This window comes from Aphanomyces astaci, assembly GCF_000520075.1.
Source record: "Aphanomyces astaci strain APO3 unplaced genomic scaffold supercont1.52, whole genome shotgun sequence".
Classification (NCBI taxonomy): Eukaryota; Oomycota; class Saprolegniomycetes; order Saprolegniales; family Verrucalvaceae; genus Aphanomyces; species Aphanomyces astaci.
In genome coordinates this window covers 518,429-543,079 of record NW_009798315.1, presented here as the reverse complement: position 1 = coordinate 543,079, position 24,651 = coordinate 518,429, and the positions used below count along the sequence as shown (strand labels likewise).

At 46.7% G+C, this 24,651-nt stretch overlaps 4 protein-coding genes and 5 non-coding genes across 12 annotated transcripts; 4 read left to right on the top strand and 5 right to left on the bottom strand.

The window, feature by feature from the left end:
- The first annotated feature begins 2,050 nt into the window (after window positions 1-2,050).
- On the top strand, window positions 2,051-3,455 carry H257_14003. Of its 2 annotated transcripts, XM_009841712.1 has the most exons (6): window positions 2,051-2,385; window positions 2,438-2,538; window positions 2,614-2,727; window positions 2,806-2,905; window positions 3,035-3,171; window positions 3,236-3,455. In XM_009841712.1, exons 1-6 carry the CDS (start codon window positions 2,085-2,087, stop codon window positions 3,380-3,382), a joined length of 900 nt encoding a protein of 299 aa, XP_009840014.1. In that variant the 5' UTR covers window positions 2,051-2,084; the 3' UTR covers window positions 3,383-3,455. The 2 variants fall into 2 exon arrangements, with proteins under 2 accessions (XP_009840014.1, XP_009840015.1); XM_009841713.1 differs by lacking the exon at window positions 3,236-3,455 and having other exon boundaries at window positions 3,035-3,230.
- Window positions 3,456-3,666: 211 nt separating this feature from the next.
- H257_14002 lies at window positions 3,667-3,738 on the bottom strand. The gene has a single exon. It is a non-coding gene; the product is annotated as a tRNA-Trp (tRNA).
- A 633-nt stretch (window positions 3,739-4,371) lies between these two features.
- On the top strand, window positions 4,372-4,443 carry H257_14001. The gene has a single exon. It is a non-coding gene; the product is annotated as a tRNA-Trp (tRNA).
- A 1,595-nt stretch (window positions 4,444-6,038) lies between these two features.
- H257_14000 lies at window positions 6,039-6,110 on the bottom strand. The gene has a single exon. It is a non-coding gene; the product is annotated as a tRNA-Trp (tRNA).
- A 1,762-nt stretch (window positions 6,111-7,872) lies between these two features.
- On the top strand, window positions 7,873-7,944 carry H257_13999. Its single transcript has one exon. It is a non-coding gene; the product is annotated as a tRNA-Trp (tRNA).
- Window positions 7,945-9,388: 1,444 nt separating this feature from the next.
- On the bottom strand, window positions 9,389-11,537 carry H257_13998 (hypothetical protein). The gene has a single exon (XM_009841711.1). It carries the CDS (start codon window positions 11,464-11,466, stop codon window positions 9,448-9,450), a length of 2,019 nt encoding a protein of 672 aa, XP_009840013.1. The 5' UTR covers window positions 11,467-11,537; the 3' UTR covers window positions 9,389-9,447.
- A 381-nt stretch (window positions 11,538-11,918) lies between these two features.
- H257_13997 lies at window positions 11,919-11,990 on the bottom strand. Its single transcript has one exon. It is a non-coding gene; the product is annotated as a tRNA-Trp (tRNA).
- A 285-nt stretch (window positions 11,991-12,275) lies between these two features.
- Window positions 12,276-18,831, top strand: H257_13996 (hypothetical protein). Of its 3 annotated transcripts, XM_009841709.1 has the most exons (20): window positions 12,276-12,495; window positions 12,552-12,772; window positions 12,831-12,943; window positions 12,994-13,121; window positions 13,179-13,573; window positions 13,645-13,793; window positions 13,870-14,082; window positions 14,160-14,523; window positions 14,599-14,820; window positions 14,890-15,190; window positions 15,273-15,377; window positions 15,774-15,979; window positions 16,056-16,201; window positions 16,296-16,425; window positions 16,487-16,677; window positions 16,758-17,025; window positions 17,176-17,254; window positions 17,309-17,401; window positions 17,495-17,796; window positions 17,862-18,831. In XM_009841709.1, the coding sequence occupies exons 1-20, from the start codon at window positions 12,294-12,296 to the stop codon at window positions 18,699-18,701; spliced, it is 4,668 nt and encodes a 1,555-aa protein (XP_009840011.1). In that variant the 5' UTR covers window positions 12,276-12,293; the 3' UTR covers window positions 18,702-18,831. The 3 variants fall into 3 exon arrangements, with proteins under 3 accessions (XP_009840011.1, XP_009840012.1, XP_009840010.1); XM_009841710.1 differs by lacking the exons at window positions 12,276-12,495; window positions 12,552-12,772; window positions 12,831-12,943; window positions 12,994-13,121 and having other exon boundaries at window positions 13,146-13,573; XM_009841708.1 differs by lacking the exons at window positions 12,276-12,495; window positions 12,552-12,772; window positions 12,831-12,943; window positions 12,994-13,121; window positions 13,179-13,573 and having other exon boundaries at window positions 13,608-13,793.
- A 1,486-nt stretch (window positions 18,832-20,317) lies between these two features.
- H257_13995 (hypothetical protein) lies at window positions 20,318-21,816 on the bottom strand (the record flags this gene model as incomplete). Its single annotated transcript, XM_009841707.1, has 1 exon — window positions 20,318-21,816. The coding sequence occupies one exon, from the start codon at window positions 21,814-21,816 to the stop codon at window positions 20,371-20,373; it is 1,446 nt and encodes a 481-aa protein (XP_009840009.1). The 3' UTR covers window positions 20,318-20,370.
- Window positions 21,817-24,651: the final 2,835 nt, after the last annotated feature.

The following is a 24,651-nucleotide window of genomic DNA, read 5'->3' as shown; positions in this document are numbered from 1 at the left end:
AACCGTAGGTTGGGTGAATTATAACAGAGGTTGGGTGAAATATATCGCCAATATTTTACATCGGCGTGAAATATAATGGAGGTTGGGTGAATTATATTGGGGATTCGGTGAAATATATCGGAGGTTGGTGGAAATATATTGAAAATAAGCTGGAATTAAACGCAAAATGGTGTATTAACTACTGAACTACTGGTATTGGGGGACTGCCAAAACCTCCTCAAACTCCCTTTTTGTAGTATTTATCATCCGGATAAGCCCTCATTGTTAATCATAATGACAAGCTGCTTCGCGCACTTGGAGGAGCGACAATCTTGCACCCAACGAGCTTCAAGTGACAAACAAAACTGCAAAACAAAGAAAAATTGTTGCATTAACGTTACATTATGCTGGATAAATGCGAGCGACCTGTAGCAAATTGGAGAGACGGTTTTGACCTCTCCGCAATTTGCAACCGGTATTATAAATCGAGAAATGTCTCATTTGCGAGCGGTTGCAAAATAGTCTGCGGAGGTTTTGGCAGTCCCCCAATACCAGTAGTTAATATCGTTAGTATCAATAATACTTCCTTATCTGCCTAAATTACTTATCTGCCTAAATAACTTACTGTATATCTTAAGAACCACTAGAATCCATCAGGGGGGAGCTAACCCCCCCTGATGGATTCTAGTGGTTCTTAAGATTCAGTGGTAGAGCGTTGGATTCCAGACCCAACGGTCAATGGTTCAACTCCCTTACTCCTCATTCTTTTTTCGTTCATGTTATATACTTGACCAATTCCCCGAGTGAGTGGGTGACACACCCACTCAATTGGTCAAAACCCACTCACTCAGGGAATTTGGTACTAACGTTATTGACCTAAAACGTCCCTGAGTAAGTGGGTGGGACTAGGGTGCGCCCTATACACAATACGTACAGTGTTTTAAGGGAACTCTGGACGCCATGCGCTCCGAACAAGCGACGAAATTGAAGCTGCCATCCCCGATTTCAACGTGTTAGATTTAGGATTCTTTAATTCTATTCAAAGCCTACAGTACCAAAAGTGCACTCGAACCATCGAGGAGCTTATTGTTGCTGTAGAAAATGCGTTCTATGAGTTGCCGACTGACACGCTTGCAAAGACTTTCGTAACCCTTCAAAAAGTTATGGAATTGTCCTTTGAAATACATGGCAGCAACGAGTATAAGCTTCCTCACATGAAGAAGGACGCTCTCATTGCAGACTTTGCATCGTCCTACGAGAGCGCTTTGGCTCATTTGAATAGCCGACTTGGTGAGGAGGTTCACCTCGATGCCATGGTCAAGTCTCTTGAATGAGACATTAAAAAAATACAATAAAATTTTTGGTGCGGGTTATGGTGTTTTGGAGTGGCATACAAAAAGCAAGTCGTTTCAATTGCCCAGTGCATACTTTAATCAAGTGAAAATCTACCTGACAGTTTTTGTGGAACGGAGTAGTACATGGATAGTATTATAGTAGTGCTACGTAGTAGTAGTACTAGATACTTTTAACTGTAAACACCAACACAACCCCTAGAGTCCCCGAGTCCCCCATTAATAGTATATTATTAATACAGTACTGTAAGTTAATGAGCATACTGTATCGTTGCCTCGAAAGCAGCCTCAGGTAGTTAGTTATTCACAAGAAAACAAAAATAGTGTCATGTAAACTTGGTTGCGAATTGGGCAGAGTTGCAATCTGATCCTCTCACAATTTACAGTTAATACGTACTATTAATAGTATTAATACTACATATTAATAGTACTACGTATTAATAGTATTAATAGTATTAATACGTATTAATAGTACTACGTATTAATAGTATTAATAGTATTAATACGTATTAATAGTCCTACGTATTAATAGTATTAATAGTATTAATACGTAGTACTATTAATATGTAGTATTAATTATTATTAATTACTACTATTAATAGTATTAATAGTAGTAATTAATATTAATAGTACAAAATACTATTACTCCGAATAATGATCGAAAGCGCAAAACCCGTGACAACGCATATTGAAGCTGAACTCAAAAAATCTTGTGGCAGGATAATAAATTTTGTGTGTTGAAGGCACTACCTCATGGACGAGCCACGGAGCTCTCTCCAGCACGCCCGGATCATCTTGGTCAAGATTGGCACGGAGGTTGTTAACTCGCCTGAGGGCTTGCTCGCCATGGGCAAGATTGGCTGCATCGTCGAGCAGATCGCGCGATTGCACATGCAAGGCAAGCAGATCATCCTCGTGTCGAGTGGCGCCGTGGCCATCGGACGCATGGTGCTCAAGCGCCAACAGATGCTGTCGGGATCTATGCAATCCCACTTGAAAGGGTACAACCCCGCAGCACAGGGCTCGTTGAACCCCAAGGCCTGCGCCGCCGCAGGTACCTAAACACCCGCGATGTAGCCGGCAATCATGATCCCCAATTCATGTAGGTCAAAGCGGGATGCAGTCGCTGTACGAAGTGCTCTTCTCCCAGTACCACTTGGCATGTTCACAAATCTTGACGTCCGACACCGACTTTCAAGTGCCCGAGGTAACCAAACATTATTGCGTCTCCATGCCATGATCATCGTCGTCATCGTACATGTTTACGTCGTCTGCCATATAGACTCGAGAAAATGTCAAGCAGACAATCTTGTCGTTGCTGCAAGTCGGGATCATTCCCATTATCAACGAGAACGATGTTGTGTCTCAGCGTAAGGCGCCGTTAACCGACGCCACGGTAAAGTGCCGTTTCTTTTTCCAGCTCTGAACGAGTTTATACTGTATGAAGACGACCGTCATGTGTTCGTCGAGTTAGAATCGAATTGCGTGGGACAACGATTCGCTGGCATCGCTGGTAGCTCAGGAATTGGGCGCTGAACTGATGCTTTTGGTCACAGATACGGCTGGCCTGGCTGGTATGTTGCAGTGTCGTCAAGTCGATCCTGGCATGATCATTATTATGACCTATTGTATATGTATATACGCAATACATTCTATATATGTACATCATCGATAGTAATAGTTCTATATATCGACATGTGTAGATGCCAATGGCGCGGTTGTGCATGAGTACAACCCGTTGCAACCGATGCAATTTGCATCGACTTCTCGTGTAGGCCACCACGGACAACTGGACAAAGTCCTCGCGTGTGTCGACGCCATCAACAGCGGAGTGGTCAAGGTAAATACCAGTACTAGTATATCTAGCAGTAGATTTTAACTGTTGACGGGGTGCTCTATCAAAGGCGGCAGTGATGCTGCCTGCTGCGCCCAACAGCTTGGTGCATGCTGTGGAGGGCCAGCGTATTGGCACACTATTCCGCGGCCCCGCGCCACTGCCGCAACCGTCTGCCCCGGCTGCTGCTCCCGTACCCCCAGCTAGCAAGCTCTAGAACATGCACTTGACTTTGTTCTCTCAAATAGTACACTGTATCACTCTTGCTGTTGAAACGCTGGTGCGCAATGGAATATACGTTTGTGTCCAACGTAGGGCTTGGGCGGCACTCTGGACTGTCAGCTTACTGTTTTCACGCTAGCTATTCCGTTTAGATTGACGAAATCGGAAGGTCTGGCCACTAACTACGCTATTTATAATCACGAGATTTGCAAGAATCAAGCGACTGATAAGAAGTTATTTAGAAATTCTAGTTATAACGACCTCGTGGACAAAAAGAAATGAGGAGTAAGGGAGTTGAACCCTTGACCGTTGGGTCTGGAATCCAACGCTCTACCACTGAGCTAACCCCCCGATATGATTCTTGCTAAGCTCAACTACTATGGTTAGATTTGCATTATCTATACTAATACTGCGAAACGACGGCCTCCCATGCATCCGCTTTGACGACGCCGCGCGACCACCCGCCGCGACAGTCAGTCTACTCATGCGAAGCCCCAGAACCGCTTAGGTGCGACTTCGCACTTACGAGCTGGGGTATACGCGAGCATTGTATAAAATAATAATGCACCGTTCATCACACGTGCTAATTAATAACTTGCCTACAAACTTCTAAAATTCGTGTGTCTAATCAATATTGAATCACGCTGGAGCTCTGATTGGTTGAATGTACTTGTCCTTTCTGTCAGAGCCAATCAACTCCACTCAAAAATGGATTAGCCAATAGCGCCGATTCGTGATTCGAATCGGCGCTATTGGCTAATCCAACGGTGCATTATTATTTTAAACAATGCTCGCGTATACCCCAGCTCGTAAGTGCGAAGTCGCACCTAAGCGGTTCTGGGGCTTCGCATGAGTAGACTGACTGTCGCGGCGGGTGGTCGCGCGGCGTCGTCAAAGCGGATGCATGGGAGGCCGTCGTTTCGCAGTATTAGTATAGATAATGTAAATCTAACCATAGTAGTTGAGCTTAGCAAGAATCATATCGGGGGGTTAGCTCAGTGGTAGAGCGTTGGATTCCAGACCCAACGGTCAAGGGTTCAACTCCCTTACTCCTCATTTCTTTTTGTCCACGAGGTCGTTATAACTAGAATTTCTAAATAACTTCTTATCAGTCGCTTGATTCTTGCAAATCTCGTGCCGCTCCCAGACGAGGCCTGTATACAATGACCTAGCATTATCCTAATTTTCTCTCATCTATACTAATTAGGATATGACCTAATATTAATGTTGGATGACCTTTGGATGACGTTTGGATGACACATGATACTATCACGGATATTTGAAATCCATATAAATAATTCGAAGTATGTTTAATACGTACTTCAGAAGTAGAAACTATTAATATTAACGTTATAGTAACTATTATTAGTATTACTACGATGTACTTCAAGTACTACTGTTATTAATATACAGTACTGGTACAATAGCAACAACATATTTTTTGGAGGTCCTCCAACATCCACTTTCACTTCCGCTTTGATTAACTACAGTAATGTAATGTTAGTAAAAATCTTCGCTTTCTCATTTCGGGCGAGCGACGTTAATGGAATGATCATGTCAGTTCTCCTCATTACTACAGACGTAGTACCGGTAGTCATCGCACTCGTTATCCAGGCCAACTTCAATTGAGCTCCTTACCCAGACATTTCTATAAGGTACGAATGGGAGATGGCTGGCAATTCCGATCAATATGGCGTGGTTGCCCTCCTACTGCATCACGTCCACTTGATTATACTCGACAGCGTACAGTACCTCTACGTCTGCTAGATGCGACAAAGTTCGAGTTGGTTATCACACAGAAACTTCACGACATCCAAATGTCCATTGCATGCCGTCCCCTCCACGTCGTCCTCGTTCCTTTCTTTGTTGGTCAAAAATTTCACACGTTCCAAATTTCCAAGTTCAAATGTCCAGTGTCCAAGTGCCAGCAATGCAACACAAAGTGGTGGCCGCTGGTGAGGTAACTTTGATCCAGCAAGAGCGTGACGACATCGATGCGACCATGGATTGCCGTCAGACCGACGGCGTGTCGGGAGACTCGAGTTTATCCATGCAGCAGGCCAAATGAAAGAGCTTCACAAGATTCAAGCGTCCAAAGCGTGCGACACTATCCAACCCTACCACGATCACCATTGCATGCAACCATGCGATCGACAGTTGTCACGTTGCCGAAAGCGATGGCACACAAACCGCCGATCGCTTGGACGAAAACGCACATCCACTGGTGTTCACCTTTCGCGCGGTCGTTCACTCCATAGTGAACTCCATTCGTCAAAGAGTCTTCGTCAGAGAAAGCCTTGCACAAGCGTGGGTGTGATGCAGTAACGTTAGCGAATAATACTGTACCAACCATGTTGAGAAAGGAGTTGACCTTGAAAGGAGTTGACCGTGGCAACGAGACTACTGTATCGTTGAGCGACACCCTGTGCGAGCAACAAGCGCTGCGTCGGTGTGGCGGTGACGCCAAGGTGTCGGCATCCATCGCATTCACTGGCGGCATTACAGTCTGGTTGGGGCTGATTGACAAATTCGTCGAAATAGTTTTCGATCTTTTACAGTCAAAATTAATTCTCAAGCTGACGCCGAAAAAATTCATTACAAGCGAAATATTGCGCTTTACAGTATCGTTGGTCAAAACAAGATAAAAAGAATGAGGAGTAAGGGAGTTGAACCCTTGACCGTTGGGTCTGGAATCCAACGCTCTACCACTGAGCTAACCCCCCACTTTGGATTTGATAGTAGTGTGTCACAATTAAGAGTTAATTGTAACAGTCTGAATATCTGAAGCCAAATCGAATGTTCAGCTGCAGACATTGCTCCTGGTTGGTGGTAAAGGGTGCCTCGACCAAGGTACTGTACTACTCACCAATGCACCGACAGTAGTACGTACTAGGCCTACCGTAGGCCGTAGAGCTTCAATCAAAACTGTTCATCTGTGAATTATGCGCGTAGTACTGCTTGAAGTACCTGTAGTTAACGTTAACTAGATAAAATCAAGTGGCTCGGAAGTGTTTGTACATACTAGTACTAGTACGTAGCACTGTACCGGTATGTACTTGCACCCATATTTTCCCTGCTCTAAGTCTTGTTGTTCGTACAGTTAACGTTAAGGAAATCGCTGTACTGTATCACCTTAGAAATACGACATGAAACCAATTATTATTAATATTGCATATTCACGAAATGCGACCCAGCTTATTGTGCTTTTCGCCTCTTTAGGCTACAGTGGTTGCTGGTAAAACCCGGCCAGGGCAACTCTCCAAAATTTAAATAAATAACCAAAAGTAGGGATGTATGGTTCTGTGTTTTGATTGGATAACTTCATGGGAATATTCGATAACCAATCACAAAGTCGCTTGCCTCTAATTGGCTCGATTCAAATCTACAAATGACGCTTGTCAAATCTGTCAGCAAGTCCAGCACGTATTTCCAAATGAGCGCAACCAAGGGAAAACATCTTGACGGCACAAGAGAAGGATTTGGCCACAGTGAAACGGACGATTAAGGTCTGGGATCGTATTTCGACAGACACGATTGTGAAAGCCTTTGATAAAGCGATCCCATCAGTACTTGAGATTTAATTCATAACAATTTGATGGTCATGTATTGTGTGAGATTGTTGCGGACACTCGAATATGCGCGTTATCCGGTTTTGCGACGCGTGCGACGCGCATTATCCGGACTCACTGACTTTAGTTTTAGCCAATACATGTCGTCTTCACGGAGTTGCACGAAGTGATTTTCATTATATTTTGATTGTGCGCCATACCACTGAACATAGTATTTTCAAGTCATGGGCAAAAGTTGCACTGGCCGGGTTTTACCGGCAACCACTGTATTCACACCATAAACCAGGGTGTTTGTTACATCGACCCCAGTGTTTTAGATAATCCGTAGTTATTAATACCATGATTTAGGATGTCACGTTTCGTTACAGAATGTAATTACACGTATATACAGTACTACGTAGTATGTAGGTAGGTCGTTTATGCAACTCCCTCGCTTTTGCACATTTGAAAAGTGCAAATCGAAGTTATATCTGCTATTCTCGCGACCAAATTGCACAATTCACTGGTCATCATGAACAACTTTTTATATTACAAATGACACACAGCGAGGACATGCGCCGGAGTTCTATCGTACAGCTATGTACGTATGGTGCCACATCGTACAAAACCACACCATCTACTTGTTCCATCGAGTAGTACATGCAGGTAGCATGTACTACACGTACGCGATGGAATAACAGCCAATGTGTTTTGGTCACTTCAGCATCACATGTGATTATTATTGCTCAGAGTTATGTGGTATTTATAAAACCCCAGTGAATTAGCTAAGACACTAGGTATTTATTCAACTTTGTAACACTCTGTTATCCACGTAAAGCCGACGCCAAAACAAGTGCAAAGCAGAGCGAAGGAAGAAATATTGTACCCACAGTTTGCGAGCTGGCCTATAAGAAAGTATTCTATTGAAATCCAAAAAGGGGGGTTAGCTCAGTGGTAGAGCGTTGGATTCCAGACCCAACGGTCAAGGGTTCAACGCCCTTACTCCTCATCTTTTTTACTCTGGACATGGAGTTTTCCTATATTTCGTGCCCCACCTGTCAATTGTGAACTTGTTAAGGCTTACAGTTTATACTACCTATGTCCGGAAGTAGTTGCAACATTCAGAATAATTTAATAATGAGAGTCAAGATTATCAAAATATCAAAATCTAAAGGTATGCTTTGATAGAGGAGTTCAAGGTGAATACGAATAAACTAATGCCGTCCCAGAGTACCCTCAATCGAAAGAGTAAATCAAGAATCCAAGTTTATTACTTTATCCAAGATATCCACGATGTAACGTATTTATCCGGAATGCGGCCAAGTTTGATACTTTATCCTATATACTTTGGATGTAACGATTCTATCCGGAATTGGGTTCCTCTCTTATCCGGTTTATCCGTATTATCGTACATTTTGTCCGGTATTTTCACATTATTAGCACCCATGTGTGATTCCTTTAGATTTGGGGAACAACAGTCATATGAGCAATTCGTACCAAATTGCAATCGTTGAAATACTATTCAACATGTTACAGGTGAATTACTCGCGATATTTGTTGCAACCATTTTCGGAATTCAACAATCTCAAATGTTGCAACTACTTTCGGACAGTGGTAGTATGTGTATATACAGTTTACATGTACAGTAGAAGTGTCTGCCCTGAAAGTAGACTATATATGTACGTACGTATTTGTTAATCGAGCCCTTACGATTCGAATCAGGCCAACATTGGAAGAATCACCAAGTGAAACCGCCCTACCACGGTAAACGTTATTAATACTACCAGTAGGCATTAATACTGTACCAGGTGGAAAAAAACGAAAAATGGGGTGACAAAACATTTCGTCTCATTTTCTATCCATACTATGACCATGATTGATTGGACATAAATCATTAGACTACGATGCATACTGATTGGTCAATAACACAGTCAAATATCCATTTTGGAAATGCACCCAGTGGTTCGCGCAAAGTGTACCCGAGCCGAGCTAGAGGCTGAGTTCCAACTCTTGCGTTCAATGCCAACACCACGTGGTACTGGGTACGACAAGAGTGTTGATGCGCGGCGCCAAGGCAGCAACGACAGCAACACACACGGCAGTGGTCGAGTCCATCATGTCACATTGAAAAGTTGGGATGCGATTGGGCTCAATTATTGGATAGTGAGGCATCCATTATTAGCCAGTCATTGGGGAAATAGCTGAGTTTCCCAAACTAGTGAAATATGGATTTTTTGGAATGAGTTGGGGAGCGTTTTGATTGGATAATGCCCATTTTGAAAAGTACTTGATGAGTTACCCTCGTTCTAAACATGCGTCCCGAGTCATGTCGGATTATTGGCTTATCATTCCTCCACACAATTCAACAAGAAACGGCGACTGATCCTAGTACTGTACTGTGTACTACTGTATAGTACTCGGTAGGTAGTGCTCCCCCACCCATCACCAATAGCTGTGTTGAGATATGATCCAATACATAATATATTCACACAACACGACACAACATCGTGGTTTATCTCGAGTTGGTGTTGCCGTTGCCGCGCTTGCCCGAGTTTTGCCACTTGGCGAGTTTGGGCAACTGGTGGCGATCCGCCTCGCCAATCTTGGCCATCTTGTTCATCTTGCGCTGCTGCTTGAGCGCAATGTTCTTACTCTTAGCCTGCATGGCTTCGTCGCGGAATCCGCTTTCATCACGAGGCGCCACGCGGCTCAGCGAGCGGCCCGACTTGGACTTGGAGCGGCGGGCCACCGACGTCGACCGCAGGCGGGCACCGCCCTTGTTGGCACTATCGTCGTCGTCATCCCCGCCTTCCATATCGACGTCATCCACTTCGTCCCGCGTACGTTTGCGGCCACGCTGTTCGTCGTCGACTTCGTATTTTTTAGCTTTGGCGGTGGCATGGCCGAGCTTGGAGCTGTCGACACCGAGCGAGTCCAAGCTATCTTTGAACCCGTCGAGGGTGCGGCGCATATGTTTGCGAGGCAATACGCTTCGGTTCTTGTTTTTGGCTTGGCGATGTTCGGCAATCATCACGTGCTTCTTGTCGCGAATCGCACGAAGGGTCACCTTGTCCTCTTCATCCAAATCCGATACAATGTCGTCGTCTTCCATATCTTGGTCGGCGGCAGCGGCATCCAGCGCCTCTTCTTCGCGCTCGAGCTCGTCCAAACGCGCGAGAATGTCTGGGTCCACAAAGTCAGCCAAGTTCTTGCCGTTCCAGATCTCGGGCATCACATCATGGCGCCATTCCTTGTTCTTGAGCATGCCTTCGTAATGCTCAGTGTAGTCCATCGCGTACACGCCGGCGCCGCCATTCTCAACCATCTTTTGCTTTTGCGTCTTGCGGGATGCTGCCAACGAAGAAGGGTCGTCGCGAGCCTGGAGGACGCTGTCGGGGATGCTGATGTCTCGGACAATCTCGTCGCGCGCCACGGGCATGGCCACCGTGAGCCGGTTGAGCACATCGCCGACCTTCTTGCCCTTGACTTTGGTGCTCACGCGGTGACTGAGCAGTTCGTCGCAAGCGTAGTTTTTCACGGTGCTCACGTTCTCTTCCGAGTGGTTGCTCATGGTAAAGATCTTGGCGCTGGCCGTGGTCGCGGCCTCTTCGATGGCTTCTTTGTGGTGCGCCGGCAGCAGTTCGTATGGCATTTGATCGATCTTATTGCACACCAACAGCAGTGGCTTGTTGGCAAACAACGGCCGGATGTTGGCAAAGAGACTCAACTGCTGCTCAATGGTGAACCCGCACTGCTCTGAAATGTCCAGGAAGAACAACACGGACGCCTGCAAATGGGCCAGCGCCGTCACGGCTTGCATTTCAATCGTGTTGCGCTGCTCCAGCGGGTGGTCCAAGATCCCGGGGGTGTCGATTACTTGCCACCGGAGGTATTTGTAGTCCATATGGCCCACATACAGCGCCTTGGTCGTAAACGCGTACGGCTGCACGTCCACGTCGGCGCGGGTCACTTTGTTCATGAAGCTGGACTTGCCGACGTTGGGAAACCCCGTTACGAGCAACGTGCGGGTGTTGGGGTCGATGCTGGGCAGACGACTCAAGTGCTTGCGCACTTCCTCGAGGTAGTCCAAGCTGCTCTTGTTCTTCTTGAGCAAGGTGCAGATACGACCAAGCGCTGCGCGCTTGAGCTGCTTGCATCGGTACAGCGTGTCGCCGTACTTGATCATGCGCACGTAGTCCTTGGCGATGTTGTCCACCAACGCGCGCGCCGTGTTGATCTGGCCGAGCGCGAGCTTGTAGTGGTCCTTGTCGTACAAGATGTTGATCAGGTCGGCGTAGAACGGATGGATGTCGTCAAGTCGCGGAAAGTCGTCGATGATCTGGCTGAGCTTTTCCTGGCACGTTTGCTGCGTGAACTTGACCTTACGCATGTAAAACGCACGGATGCGAGAGATGGCATACGTGGGATGGATCACTGTGGGGGTTTTGCGCTGAGTGCGCGTGAGGATGATGTCCACAAAGTTGTTGGCCGGCGGCACCGTCTGAATCTTCTTGAAGTTGTACACGACCATGGTTCCTAGAGCGAGGTGGGTGTGACGACGAAGGCAGTTCCAAACTCTTCCAAACACAAGATGCACTCGACTTTTGACTGGAGTACCATTGGCGTAACGATTGGCTTGCACGTTCAGGTCAATGGTCACTTTGGATTGGTGGAAATATTCAGCTTTGCAGCCATCGGATTGGACAGTAATTTGACAGATTAGTTTTGAAGAATGCAACCAATCATGGAGTGGGATTTCCACCAACCATAGTTTTAGCATGCGCTAATTTCACACAACCCGTAACATCGACCGACGATATCGCAACAAGTCAACTTTTGTAGTTTACCACGCTCATGAGGTGGCCACTTAAACGCAATTATATCTTCAGATGCCAAACGTTATTTGCCTATATAAGGCCGAAAACAGAAAGGATTTTATTATATTTGAGGCAAAATATCATCGCTATGATGGATAAAAAGAAATGAGGAGTAAGGGAGTTGAACCCTTGACCGTTGGGTCTGGAATCCAACGCTCTACCACTGAGCTAACCCCCCATTGATATAAAATTGATTTGAAAAATGTTATAAATATGTAGTATCTAGTATCGGAAAGTTAGGCCAAGCTAAAGGTGTACACTGTACTGCGTAGTATGTACTACTGTACGTAGTAGTCAAGTAGATTTGGGGCTAAGGACCTCTTATACGTATAGTACTCGTAGAGGATGCCTCGACGAAGTTACTCCAGATTGTACTACCTCCTGCAGAGGGTAGAACTCCTATCCTAGCTAATCACCTGAAAATCCAAGTGTGTGTCGGTTCACTGTGTAACCGTCTCCGCATCTGCACACAAGTTTACAAATGGGCGAGTATGTCAAGCTCATACGACAGCACCGCCCACCAAATCGATTTCGCCCCCGAACCCGCCACGAATCTTGGTTTCTTCGGTACACGGCAACCCGCGTAGGCGGCGACGATGCCGACAACGTAGAGTTGCACCCGTGGCACTCGAAATTACACCTATGGCAACTGGCGAGTCTCCAGTTTACGTCATTGCACGAAGGTAGGTATGCATACTCACTCAACTCGCACCCCACACAAATGTCGTCACGGACGTAGCGTGTCGTGTGGGGGATGTGAAGGCGTTGAATATGGCGCTACAAGAAACATGCACCATGCACCAAGACTGCACCGGGAGTACGCCACTGCATGTAGCCGCGACCCATGGCCACCTCTCCTGTGTGCTTCGCCTGTTGGAACTTCCAGACGCAATGCTTCAGTTGCACGTCGTAGATGTAGCCGGACGCACCGCGCTACACAAGGCATTGCAGCGTCCATGCGTAAGCAAACATGTACATACCATGGTGGTAGGTAGAGTATTATCTGACCGCGTTGTAGCCAAGTGTGTTGGCTTGCGTAGATGCCATGCTAGCCCATGCACCGCCTTCACTGCTCACGAATGTGCACGACAAGTATGGTTGGTCGATTCAAGCCCTAGACGTTCGCCAGCGGTACTGTACCTCGACCCGCCAAGGACCTAAACATGCGTGACTCGATTTAGGGGAGATTTGTTTGATGCAGTGTCAACCGGAAATGTTCACCGCATGCAATTTATCCTCTCAAATTACGATCTAAGATCATCCAACTGGACAGTATTGCCGTTGTTGGAATGGACATTGCTCCACCAAGGTTATACCTCCATATCATTTTTTGGCTGTGAATCCAAACAATTCGTTTATCTTATAGCGTGCTTAAGCCAGCAAGTTGCCGCCACAAAGGAAGTGTTGGTCAACCGCCGCCTGTTGTGCAGCGTCGACCCACTAAAGCAAGATTCATCTGGGTGTACCGCCTTGCACGTGAGTGCCAAGGGCGGCTTTATTGAAGGCTGCGTCCTGCTCTTGGACGCCAACTCGTCAAATCAACCAGTCGACATGATCGAGGCGCTGCTGCTTTGCGCAGACGCCACTGGTCGTACAGCTTTGCACTGGAGTGTCAGGAACAAACATGCGGCTGTGGCGTCGTACTTGCTCCAGTCAGCGGCGCTCGTGGGGGTGGTCGTTGAGCTGTTGCAAATGTGCGACGATGTACATCATTCGCCGCTTCACGTTGCGTGTGCCACTGGTCAAACGGCCCTGGCAGAGGTATGTACACACATCCCTGCATATTCACGACCTACCATGGAACACTGATGATGATGGCGAGGGTACATCAGGCGATGCTGCAATTGGGGGCCAACGCCAACATGGCTACCAGAATACATGAGCCGCGCCCACCGAGATGTCGACGCCGCTCCCAATCTAAAATGTCTACTACCTTGAATACCTCTCAGCCCAACCGCCTACGAGAAGCTATGGAAACAATGTACTGACCTGTATACATTCTTCGACCTAAATGTAAAGCGTTCTACTCGGAATGACACTGTGCATGAGAATTGCAGGTCGCTACATGACGTGGCGCAACACACAGTCGAGCTCAAGACCTTGAAGCTGCTGGTACCTCGACCCCTATCATCCCCGCAGCTACAATCATCTACTGCAACATCCTGCGACACGGTGGAACCGATAGCGTCCCCTCTAGCCATTGCATTGGTCGCTCGATCATACGACATTGCCGACCTGTTGTTGCAATATGGCGCCAACATCATCGTGCGGTAATTCTATTTATATGTCCCCGTCAAGTATATATATATATATATATTCGAAGACATGTCAGGAGATTCGAATGTAGAGACCAAGTATGGAGAGCTTATGTGGACGATGCCAACAGCCGTGCGACGCTAGTCCAGTGGAGTTCACGCTGGCTGTGTCCAGATATCTTTCCTTCAAGTGCTTTCGCCACACTGTGTGGCCAGGCTTCGTTTACTCCCAGTATCTTTCCCCGTAATGACACCAACGACAACTCAGACGCAAAACATGCGATGACGGTTATCGAATCGGGACTTTGTGCTTTGTTGGATGTGTCAATTGGGCTGAATTATTACTCCACTTGGGACAATCTAGCCCACGCTGCATTCTCGGCGTTTCGCCTACGAAGACTGCACTTGGCCCATCGCCTAGCCAACCTATGCGGCGCTACGTTGTTTAACGATTCGGTAGTGCATTCCCACTGTTTGGGTTTATTTCATACATACATGTGAGGTATTGTCTTACGAATTCATCTTTTGTAGCGCTCGACAAGTTGGCTAGTGGTAGCTGTGGAGAATGCATGTCTCGCCAGCTGCCGGTGGCTTCAAGCTCATGACTACCCCTTCTCAGCTATCGACATCCCGGCCATGTGTCTACTGCTGAGCTCTCCCTGTCGACACCGATCCGTTAACGACGACATTGCCGTTCAAACTCGGACGAGTCTGTTTGTATGGCTCGTACAGTGCCATGTCAGCCTGATTCAGGTGTGTGGAACTCCAAACTCTTCGACAAATAAATCGAAGGGTTTAGGATATTATGGTGACTGTGTGTAGTCCTCCTACCTTCAAACGTATTTGGACCTGGCGTTGGCCAATGCAAACACCGCTGTGACCCGACTATTGGTGGATAACATGATTCACACCGAGGACAAGAGCTACTACACCATTCGTGCGGACCACGCTGTGGTAGCCAGTCGTGGAGATGAAACATATATCCTGTCGCTTCGTTCGATGGGATGCTGGACACATTGCGACCTTGGGCTGACGCTGGCCATCCATTTCAACATGTCGCAGACGATCCTGCGCTGTATTATTGCGCACGGCGCCCGACCTACCCCTCAAGCCGTCGTCTACGGTGCGTTTATGTAATAGTATTGTTTTAATGAAATGAAAGACAAGTATTTCATTTTGCCAAATATATACTATATTTATTACAGGCAAACCCGCCATCGTGTGGGCCATCTGGCATCGGCGCCTTGACATTGTTCGGGTCCTTTGTATCTTGGAGCCCACACTCTGTCTTGCGACGACGGATGGTCAAGGTACGACGTTTGGCTAGAAATCAAATCTCGGTTTTTTTAAATGCGTTTTTAATGTTCTTTTGACTTTCTGTTCATGGTTACGATGCGTATTCTCATACAATGATGGTATTATTATGAGGACAAGGTATTATTGATTTGGTACGACTTTCCGGACCCTGTTCAATCAAACCACGCCGGCCAAACCGATCACGAATCGCTCCCATTGGTCAATCTAGAAATGCTTGTCGCTGATTGGCTACACTATTTCGTCATGCTTGTGCGGAATCGGGAAAACCGATGAAATTTCGCGGCGAGATATTTGTGAAATCGGTTTTACGAGTCGCATAAAATTGGGAAATTTGGAGCAAATTCATAGCAATGCTTTGAATAGTGACAGAATACTGATGCTGCTTTCAGGACGAGATGCATTGTATTATGCCATGCGAACCAACGATGTGTCCGTGGTGGCGTTTCTATGGACGAACCGACGACAGAGCCAGTTCAACTTTGCCGCCGCATTGGTGGCTGCAGTGGAATCCAATGCTATGGCGTCCCTGAAATGGATGGCTGCCACGGCACCACAAGATTTTTTTCGGTCTATCGAGGCGCTACACGTGCACATGGTATACTTACTGTTTCGCTATTATTTTATGATATTTTTTCCATATGCAATGTGACTGGGAGATATTGTTGTCGTAGCCACATGTGACATCGTTGGAGCATGTAGCTTGTGCGCGAGGGTTTCTCGAGCTTGCGACGTGGCTACGCTCGATAAACAGCAACCCCACGACGACATGCTTGTCATCGTCAAATGCTGATGGGTGCACACCTACGCAGGTCGCAAGGTAGGATCTCTTCCTCGTTCTCAAAGATATATATATATATATGGTGGTTTGACAACAGACCGAATATATTCAATCTATCGAGACACTATATTAGGTTGTTTGGGTATCCAATACATTTCGACGAATCCAAGGGGGATAACTGCTGCCATGACCCTGTGGTGTTGAATGGTGTGCTGCGACGGCTCTTGTCCACACAAGTGTCGGTCATCTCTACGGGGAACAAGGTACAACACGCTGACAAAGTAAAATGAACGATGATGGATTGAATTGTTTATGTTTCTACAGTCTATCGATGGCACTGCTGCTTGGCGGCCACTATATCCAATTGCAAGCCAAGCCTTTCAATTCACCGAGCTATACGCAGCGTGTAGCAACAACTCTGTCGCATACGTCAGCATCTTGGCCTCGTTCGGAGTGTCCCTCGTCGAGCCCTGTGGACCACTCAACCTGCCACCGTTGGATTGGGCAGCTCACTAGTACAATTCGTTTCATTTGTGGTCTAGAAATAACGTGATTCGACACCTTGTATTCACTTGTGGTGTGTGTATATGTTTAGTGGAGCCGTCGACGTGATCCAGTGCCTGCTTAGCCAAGGCGTGGTGGACGTAGAAGGGACGGCGCTGAGGCGGGCGGCTACCCGACGCCAGGGGTCAGCAGTTGCGGCTTTGCTGGATGCAGCTCCGCCTGCCACGTCATTGGGGCGACTGCAAGGGGATGGGGCTACACCCACACTGCTGCATTTAGTAGCTCGTGTCCAATCAACTGTTGCCCCGCGCTTGATCCAAGTTTTGATAGACCAGTACCACGCGGATGTGGATATTGTGGTACTACTATTAATAGTATATTCTTAGCCATGACAACGGAGCAAAAGTGGTCAATATTCGAGTTTTATTTTCTGAAATAATTCGACTATGTCGACTTTTGTTAAAAAAACTATTTTTGGTTATTAATTCTGCTGCTGCTGTGCTTTGTAGGATGGCCAAGGGTTGACACCCGTTGTGTATGCGATGGTGAGTGGCAACGTGCCGGCGATGCTTTGTTTGTTGGAGCGAGGTACCTCGCGTTTGGAATTCGTGTGGATGGTTGGTTCACTTGATGTGCACTTAGGTGCACGGCTGGAGGCCGAATACGAAGGCCAATCCGGATTCTACTATGTCCTGCACCTACTCCCCTCGGACACGTGGCGTGTCTTCTTTCAAGGTTATACAATGTCGAAGCAACTCCATTTTATGCTCCATTTGTTATTTGTTATTGTATACCACCGTGTTTCATGCACTAAATCTTTTCTGATAGCGTATTTGGGTGTGGTACTACACGGCCGAGCACTGCACTGCACAGAATCGTGCGGATGCAAGTCGTTTGAAGGGTCGGTAGGTGACGTGGCGTGTTCGTTTTGCAGCCACCGATTTGACCAACATTCCCACATCCCCCTCCCCCCCTGGCATCAAGACGTGTCCGATACGTACCGCATGCAACGTACTAGTAGTACTACTAGTAGTCATATATCCCCCGAATCAAGCCCCCGATCCACAACATCCGACAACGACGACCACGATAATGTCCATCGTTTCCAACACGATCGTTCCGATTTCGAGGTGCGGGGAACTCCACTGGAGTCATTTAACATAGTGGAATTTCATTGATATACTAAATACACTAGAATCAAGACCCCCATCTATCTCCGCTGCCATTGTCCACACTAGAGTATGACTACGTCGGTCGGTTGGATCAATGTCATATTTCTGCGGTCGCCTGGGCACGATTCCGCCCCGAAGTCTCGATGTATTGTCTGTCGTCGATGACTGGTCATCCGGATGCAGGTCCATCAAGCACCACCGACGACGACGACGAAGACAAAGAGGATGTGTTGCAACGCGGGTTTGTGTGTTCATTGGACGATCAACCAGAGGCGTGGTCATGGAGGGTTCCGGCATTGAATCAATCTGACATCCCGGTGAAGATGGACAAACAACTAATTCCCCCGAGGTGGTCTGTGGCTACTACGTTCGGACTAGAGTATCACGTCGACTGCTGGTGTACACAAGGGGGCATGTACTGTCTGTCGGCCGCCATGAGTTTACGACGAGTGGTGACTTGGTGGCTAGGGAGACGCCTTCGATCTACGGGATCTGCGACGACGACAACGAAGACCGTCACAACGTTGTTTCACATATGGAAATCCGACGGTCGTCGTCGTATTTCGTCTCCGCGCGACCACGTGGTGCCCCGTACGCGCCAGCAACTAGTGCGACTCAAGCTTTTTGTCTTGCACTGGTGCCACGCCAAGCTCGTTCAAGCATTTAGCCGGTGGAAAAAGGTGCCAACAGCATCATACACCATCCATCTGCGACACCATACAGAGGTGGTGGTGGTGGCTGCTCCGCCGCAAGCCTCCAATATGGGGGATCACAGTTACTGTAATTCCCTGAACAAACTCAATCCACACAAGCCCGTGCCTAGACTAAAAAACTCGACACTTTCAACAGTGGATTGTGGTTAGCCGTGATAATGTTACACCTCAATTGATTCGATCAGTGAATTCCCTACCGCGACGATAAGGGCCACAGTTCATCTCGACCACTGCCCCACAAGCCAGAGCCGGGAAAAATGCATTCTCAACCTAAATCAAGTATATTCTATTTTAAAATATTTATTTTTGCTGAAAGGTCCTGCTCAAGGAATCAGTTATCAGTGAACACCGAGCGACAGATATATATTTTGAATATGAAGAATAAATAAGTAGATCATTCTAGTCGAGGTATTCATTACGGTTATTGTTGTATTATTCAATGGTAATAGGAAATTCCTTCCACCACTGGCTGAAGGAATTGTTTCTTCATCATGTAAGAATGAATGAAAATACCGATTTCCAATTGACTGTGAAGTGCAAGACTTCACACTGTTAATGTGTACACAAAAAACCTCGATAAAAAAGTTGGACCAAATCGGTCTATTTTTAATGCCATAAAACATCCGATGCGCAAGAAAATTATGGCGTACTATTGTGAATTCACTATAAACTTCCAAAATTCGATTGGTTTGTCGAAGCAATATTGAATCACGCTGGAGTTCTGATTGGTTGAATATACTTGTCCTTTCTGTAAGAGCCAATCAAATCCACTTCAAAATGGATTAGCCAATAGCGCGATTCGAGATTCAATTCAGCGGCGAGATTCGATTCCACGGGGTCTGGAAATTTGTATCGAATCCAAAATATTAATTTTAGTATTTTTTAAAACTTTGGTGGCGTCCACACGAACAAAATCTCGAAAAATGAAATATTTCGAATTTGGCAACTTTTGTTGGATAAACGGCAATTTTATGCCTGTTTTCGTGGCATTCAGGTCGGCCCTAAGACTACTATTTTCTGACCGAAATAAACAAACTATTTAACTACATGTCTTCTGCTTTCAAGCAAAATTTGGTGTTTTCGGTAGAGAACGACGTCAAATCTACCTGAAATCGTGTAGACATCGTTTTACTTGAACAGACTGTGAAATATATACACTCAATGTGAAACCTGTCAGATACGTCGAAGAAAAAGGTTGAACTCTTTGTGCATCACCTCCAATTTGATTGGTCGAAAGATTTTTATTCGAACACTTCATTGGCCACTTGGGTCCGTCGAGTACTGCGTCGATTTTGCTTATTCGATTGGCAATCCCAGTCCATTTTTCAATCGAATTGCCAATATGAATACTATACAGCCATGCGTCACCAAGCCATCTTGGAATCTTGGAAGCGACCTGCCATCACCCGATTCTGGTGTATTTACCTATATAATCCGATACTTCATATCCAATTAGACAGGTTTATTCGGAAAACTCAAGTTTTGGCATACATAAATCAAGTGAAAATGGAGGCGACAACTATTCTGCGCCAGAGTAGTACTGAACCTCTCTCTGGTCACACCATGGGAAGATACCCAATATTTACAATCGAATTGCCTTGGTCTGCCCCTTGTAGTTAGATGGATTCATAGACTCGTATAGTTAAACGTTTTTACTCCCGCGTCGGTAACTTTATAATCCGTTTAATAACTTATCCATCCACAACGGTTTTGCGTCCAGTTTTGTCAACGAGAGTGTATGTAGTAAACGACGATGATATAGACGCGTCCACGCGTGAATAAATTAAGGGCACAACAAACGATAAACACTCAACCCCTCCTAGATCATAGCGAGGGCGCGCTGGGTGTCGAGGCCATGCATGGGGGTGCTATGGCCCAACACGACGATACCGCTCGAGTCGCGTTCGATGAAGTCGTTGAACTTCTCGCGAATGTTGCGCTTGCGGATGACAATAACCGCCAGGACGGTGGCGACGACACCAGCTACGGCCACGGCGGCGATCAACAGCACCATCGACGGGGTGAAGCTGGTTTCTTCCCCGGGTTGGGCTTGGACAGAAATCTCGTTGGATTGTGTCGTGGTGGTGATGATGGGGGATGGGGGTTGAGACAAAGGGCCTCCTTCGACGGTACTCGCCGCATCAATAGCAACAATGTCGTCGACGTTATAAGAACGCGATGTGGTCGCTGGTGGTGCAGGTGTCGACTCTGTTGTAGGTAGAGATGTGGAGGCGGTGATGGGTGCAGCGACCGTCGTCGCCTTCGGGGCTTCGGTGCCCAGAGCTGACGTGGGGACCGACCGCACGTCACCGATCTTGGGCAGCCCTTGCTCGTCGACAAAGTATCCGTTGTTCCAGAGCGAAGTAAACCCTTGGAGGAAAAACTCGCCCGCCGTTGGCCCTTCTTGGGCGTCGGCGGTCCGGTCTTTGCAGGTGCCGTCGCTCTCCCCGGGCACCTTGAGCCACAGGTTGAAGTCCACGAGCGGATGGCCAGTGTTGGTGCCTGGGGGGGCACCGATGCCCGCCGACCGCGAGTTGCACCACTCGTCCCCCACCGATCCTCGATAGTTGCGAGATGTGTCGAACACACAGTGGAGCCCCCCCGTGGCCCCTGAGATAGTGCTGCAAAACGACATGAGCTGGGCGTTGGTCTTGTAGTTGGACGTGTTGATCGTGATTCCGTGTAGCCGACCGGCCGTCTTGAGGTCGTTCAGAACTTTGGTGGCTTCGTCGCGCTCACTCCAAGTCGCCACGTCCACGTACACTTTGGCGTTGGGGTTGCCGCTCGAAATGAGTCCAAGGGCGACTTTGAGGTTGTCTAGGTAGTTGTTTTCCTTGGCGCAGTAGTCTTTGGACAGCAGACCGATCGCATCCGGTTCCAGCACGTACACCACCTCTCTGGAGCCTACGCGCGAGACGAGACTCTGCACCCACGTTTTGTACTTCGCTGAGTCTTCGTTGTTGCCGTCTCTAGAGTATCCGTCGGTACAGTCCTTGTGGGGCAAGCCGTAGATGACAATGGAAGGCACTTGGGTGCCCGAGCACTTTTGAAGGAGGTCGTTGACGGCGTCTTCCCAGCGATCCGTATACCACGTAGCGACGGCATACTTGCTGAGTTCATTGAGGGCGCCTTGGAGTTTTGGGTTGGTTGAGGCGGCTTGAGTCCACGAGTGGGGGACCAACGCGTTGCAGATGTTGATGGCGTGGGTCCACTGCAGCGTCGACAAGGCCACCAGGACCGCCGAGCTGGCAACAACCGACTTCATGATGTCAACTTAGGAAGTTGCGAAATGAAATGGAATGTCGAGACCATGCCGTTTCGAACGCATATACAGTACATATCGCCTCGATTATACATGTACAACATCGAGTGTACAATGGCCAGGAGTATACTTTAACTCAAAGGCAAGAGCAACAATATGTCGCCATATTCCCCGCATGTTCTATCGGCTTGTCTGCATATATATATCTATCGACACTTCATCTTGATTCGCGACAATCTCACGCACCATATCATGCCACGTTTTGAGTCATTTATAGTGTATTTAGTGCCTGGTGCCGATGGTTGCGCCGACCAATCGAGACAAAAGTGTGGATGATTTACCACGGTGTTTGTTGTATCTAGCTAGGCTGGTGACTCTTTTGGAAGCTTGCCAGTCACCATGAGGTTATCAACTAAATATTTGGCCTCACCAGCTGTGACGACCAACCGCCGACGCACGACGGGGTTGATTGATCTACCTGGTACTACTAGTACTTGCTAACATGTAGAGAGACAACGAAGGAAAAAACACCATCGTCGCTGTTACTTTAATAGTACATACACTCACTGTAAACATTGGGAAAAGCGTGGACGGAATTTTGTTGGTTGAGGGAAAGAATTCTCTGACAGCAACAGTTCCACTGTCGCTCCCAGGGAATTATTTCCGTGAAAAGGACCAGTAACGTTACATGATACCCTCGGAACCCCCCGACCCCGTGTGTTGCTACCGTATTCACCTGTCGTTTGCTATCACTAACAATGGTTGCATCTCCACAGCGTCGACATTATGTTTGGCACTAAAATTAACTGTAACTTCGGTTTTCCCGGATAGCACTTATTGTATCCGGTACTCGGATAAATGTATGTAACCCGGAAAATTTGGTGTTTACAGTTATGTTTACAGTCGAGCATAAAACGAGAAAATTTACAGTTATTAATAGTGTCGCTCCCAACAGTACTACACTGTAGTACGTAGTATCACATGATTTCCCGGATAATAGAGGAATTATCCGTAAATTCGAATAGTACAGTAGTACTCGTAGTAGAAAATTACGGTTGTGTTTACAGTCGCGCAGTGGAGATGCTCTTACTGTTGGAGTCGCGCAGTCGCGTGCAATTCACAACTGTCAAGTAAATCAAGGCACTGCTTCGTCAGGCGCAAACTTCGATGTCACCCACGTTTTCGGCAAACCGTAGAACAATCGAACTACAAGGTGTAAGGTTGTAGAGGATTCACTTCGTCGCATATCTATGATTTGTTCAAAACGCTATCCACCACCTACGATTTACTTGACTGTGAATTGCATCTAACTGTAAAGTCGAAATAGAGGGAATATCACTCGAAATATATTGAACATCGCATGAAATATACCGCCTGTGGGGTGACATATGCCGGACATTAGTCGAAATATACTGCAACGATGTAGGGTCTGGACGAAATATATCGAATGATCGGCGAACATAACGCACATGGAGTGAAGGTCGGTTGTGCATCGGACGAAATATACTGGAAATAACCTGAACTTAATCCTAAAATGGTGTAGTAAAAGAATGTATACGAACCAGGATATGCTGGATGTAGCGCACCATTGGGAAAGGTTTTGGAGTTGGAATAATACACAGTATTCGGCACTGCATATTCGACTGGACTGGACCGACGACTTCATCATGCAAGTAAATACACAGCCTTGGTAGGCATATAGCTGTAGCTGCAATTTATACAGTAGCGTGGCCGACCATTGATGTGCCGATTTTTCTTCATTTTCATTTTCGAATATTTCAGTTGTTTTTTCGAAACCTCCCTTGATAAATACATTTTTGGGTGGATAACGTTGGCTGCATTTTGTCCAATCAAAATCGATTTAGGGTTTGATTGGATGAATAAGTCGGCACATCAATGGTCGGCCGCGTTAACGTACAAGACCAATGTAAGGCGCTCGAACCATTTAATGGTGCACTTGAATCAGCCAATCAAATGTAGTCAAAGTACTGGGAGGAAACCTCCTTAATCTAATACATGAAGTGAATTTTGGCGCCTGTCTTGTTTTGTTTTTGCGCCCGTAATACCGCGACCGCGATTCCGATATGCAAACATTGAGCTTGACAGAGCTGTTCAAGATATTATTGCGAAATGGGAACCAAGTGGCAGCGTTCTCCAAGATACCCTACAACACCCTCATGAAGTATGTACGCGTGACAAAGGCCGGCACCACCACGACACCGAAGCGCCGCGGGCCACGTGAAATACCTCTGCATATGATGTTGCACCTCCAGTTTTTCGTGCACACCTGGTTGTGGGCTCTTAAAATGTCGGATTCGCGTCAATTTCAAAAATGGCACTGAAGTTACTCCCAACTGTATAATTGCATTGCCTGTTCTCGATTTACAGTTAATATTTACAATTGCTGAAATTACATAACCTAACCACATAAAAAATATGCAAATGGATATACAAACTTAAGATCATAGTGTGCTCGTTCTCACAAAAAAATGAAAATGGGTATACAAACGTTAAGCTCATAGTTAGTGTGCAGTTAGAATTTACCGTTGGAGATGCTCTAAGAGCATCTCCAACGGTGTTTTTATTTCTATTTCAAACTGGTTCTCGCTTTTTGAGTACATTTGCTTCGAAAATGGTATTGTTCATTCGATTCGAAATTGGAGTGGGTGCTCAATCGAATGAGCAGCAGAGTATCAATCGACCAATCAAAACACAAAACATGAATCAACTAGCCAATCAAATCCACTCTTCGAATAATTCAACTTCGAATTAGTGTGTGATTGAAATTCGTGTGATTCGGGACGATCTTTGCTTGCAAAAGTCAGTACAAAGAATCGA

Coding starts and splice junctions, on each gene's coding strand:
- H257_14003 (XM_009841712.1), top strand. CDS start 2,085: ATGGACGAGCCACGGAGCTCTCTCCAGCACGCCCGGATCATCTTGGTC. Junction 2,539..2,613: donor CCGACTTTCAAGTGCCCGAG/GTAACCAAACAT, acceptor TCTGCCATATAG/ACTCGAGAAAATGTCAAGCA. Junction 2,906..3,034: donor AGATACGGCTGGCCTGGCTG/GTATGTTGCAGT, acceptor CGACATGTGTAG/ATGCCAATGGCGCGGTTGTG.
- H257_13996 (XM_009841709.1), top strand. CDS start 12,294: ATGGGCGAGTATGTCAAGCTCATACGACAGCACCGCCCACCAAATCGA. Junction 14,083..14,159: donor GGCGCCAACATCATCGTGCG/GTAATTCTATTT, acceptor ATTCGAATGTAG/AGACCAAGTATGGAGAGCTT. Junction 17,797..17,861: donor ACGATCGTTCCGATTTCGAG/GTGCGGGGAACT, acceptor TAAATACACTAG/AATCAAGACCCCCATCTATC.
- H257_13998 (XM_009841711.1), bottom strand. CDS start 11,466: ATGGTCGTGTACAACTTCAAGAAGATTCAGACGGTGCCGCCGGCCAAC.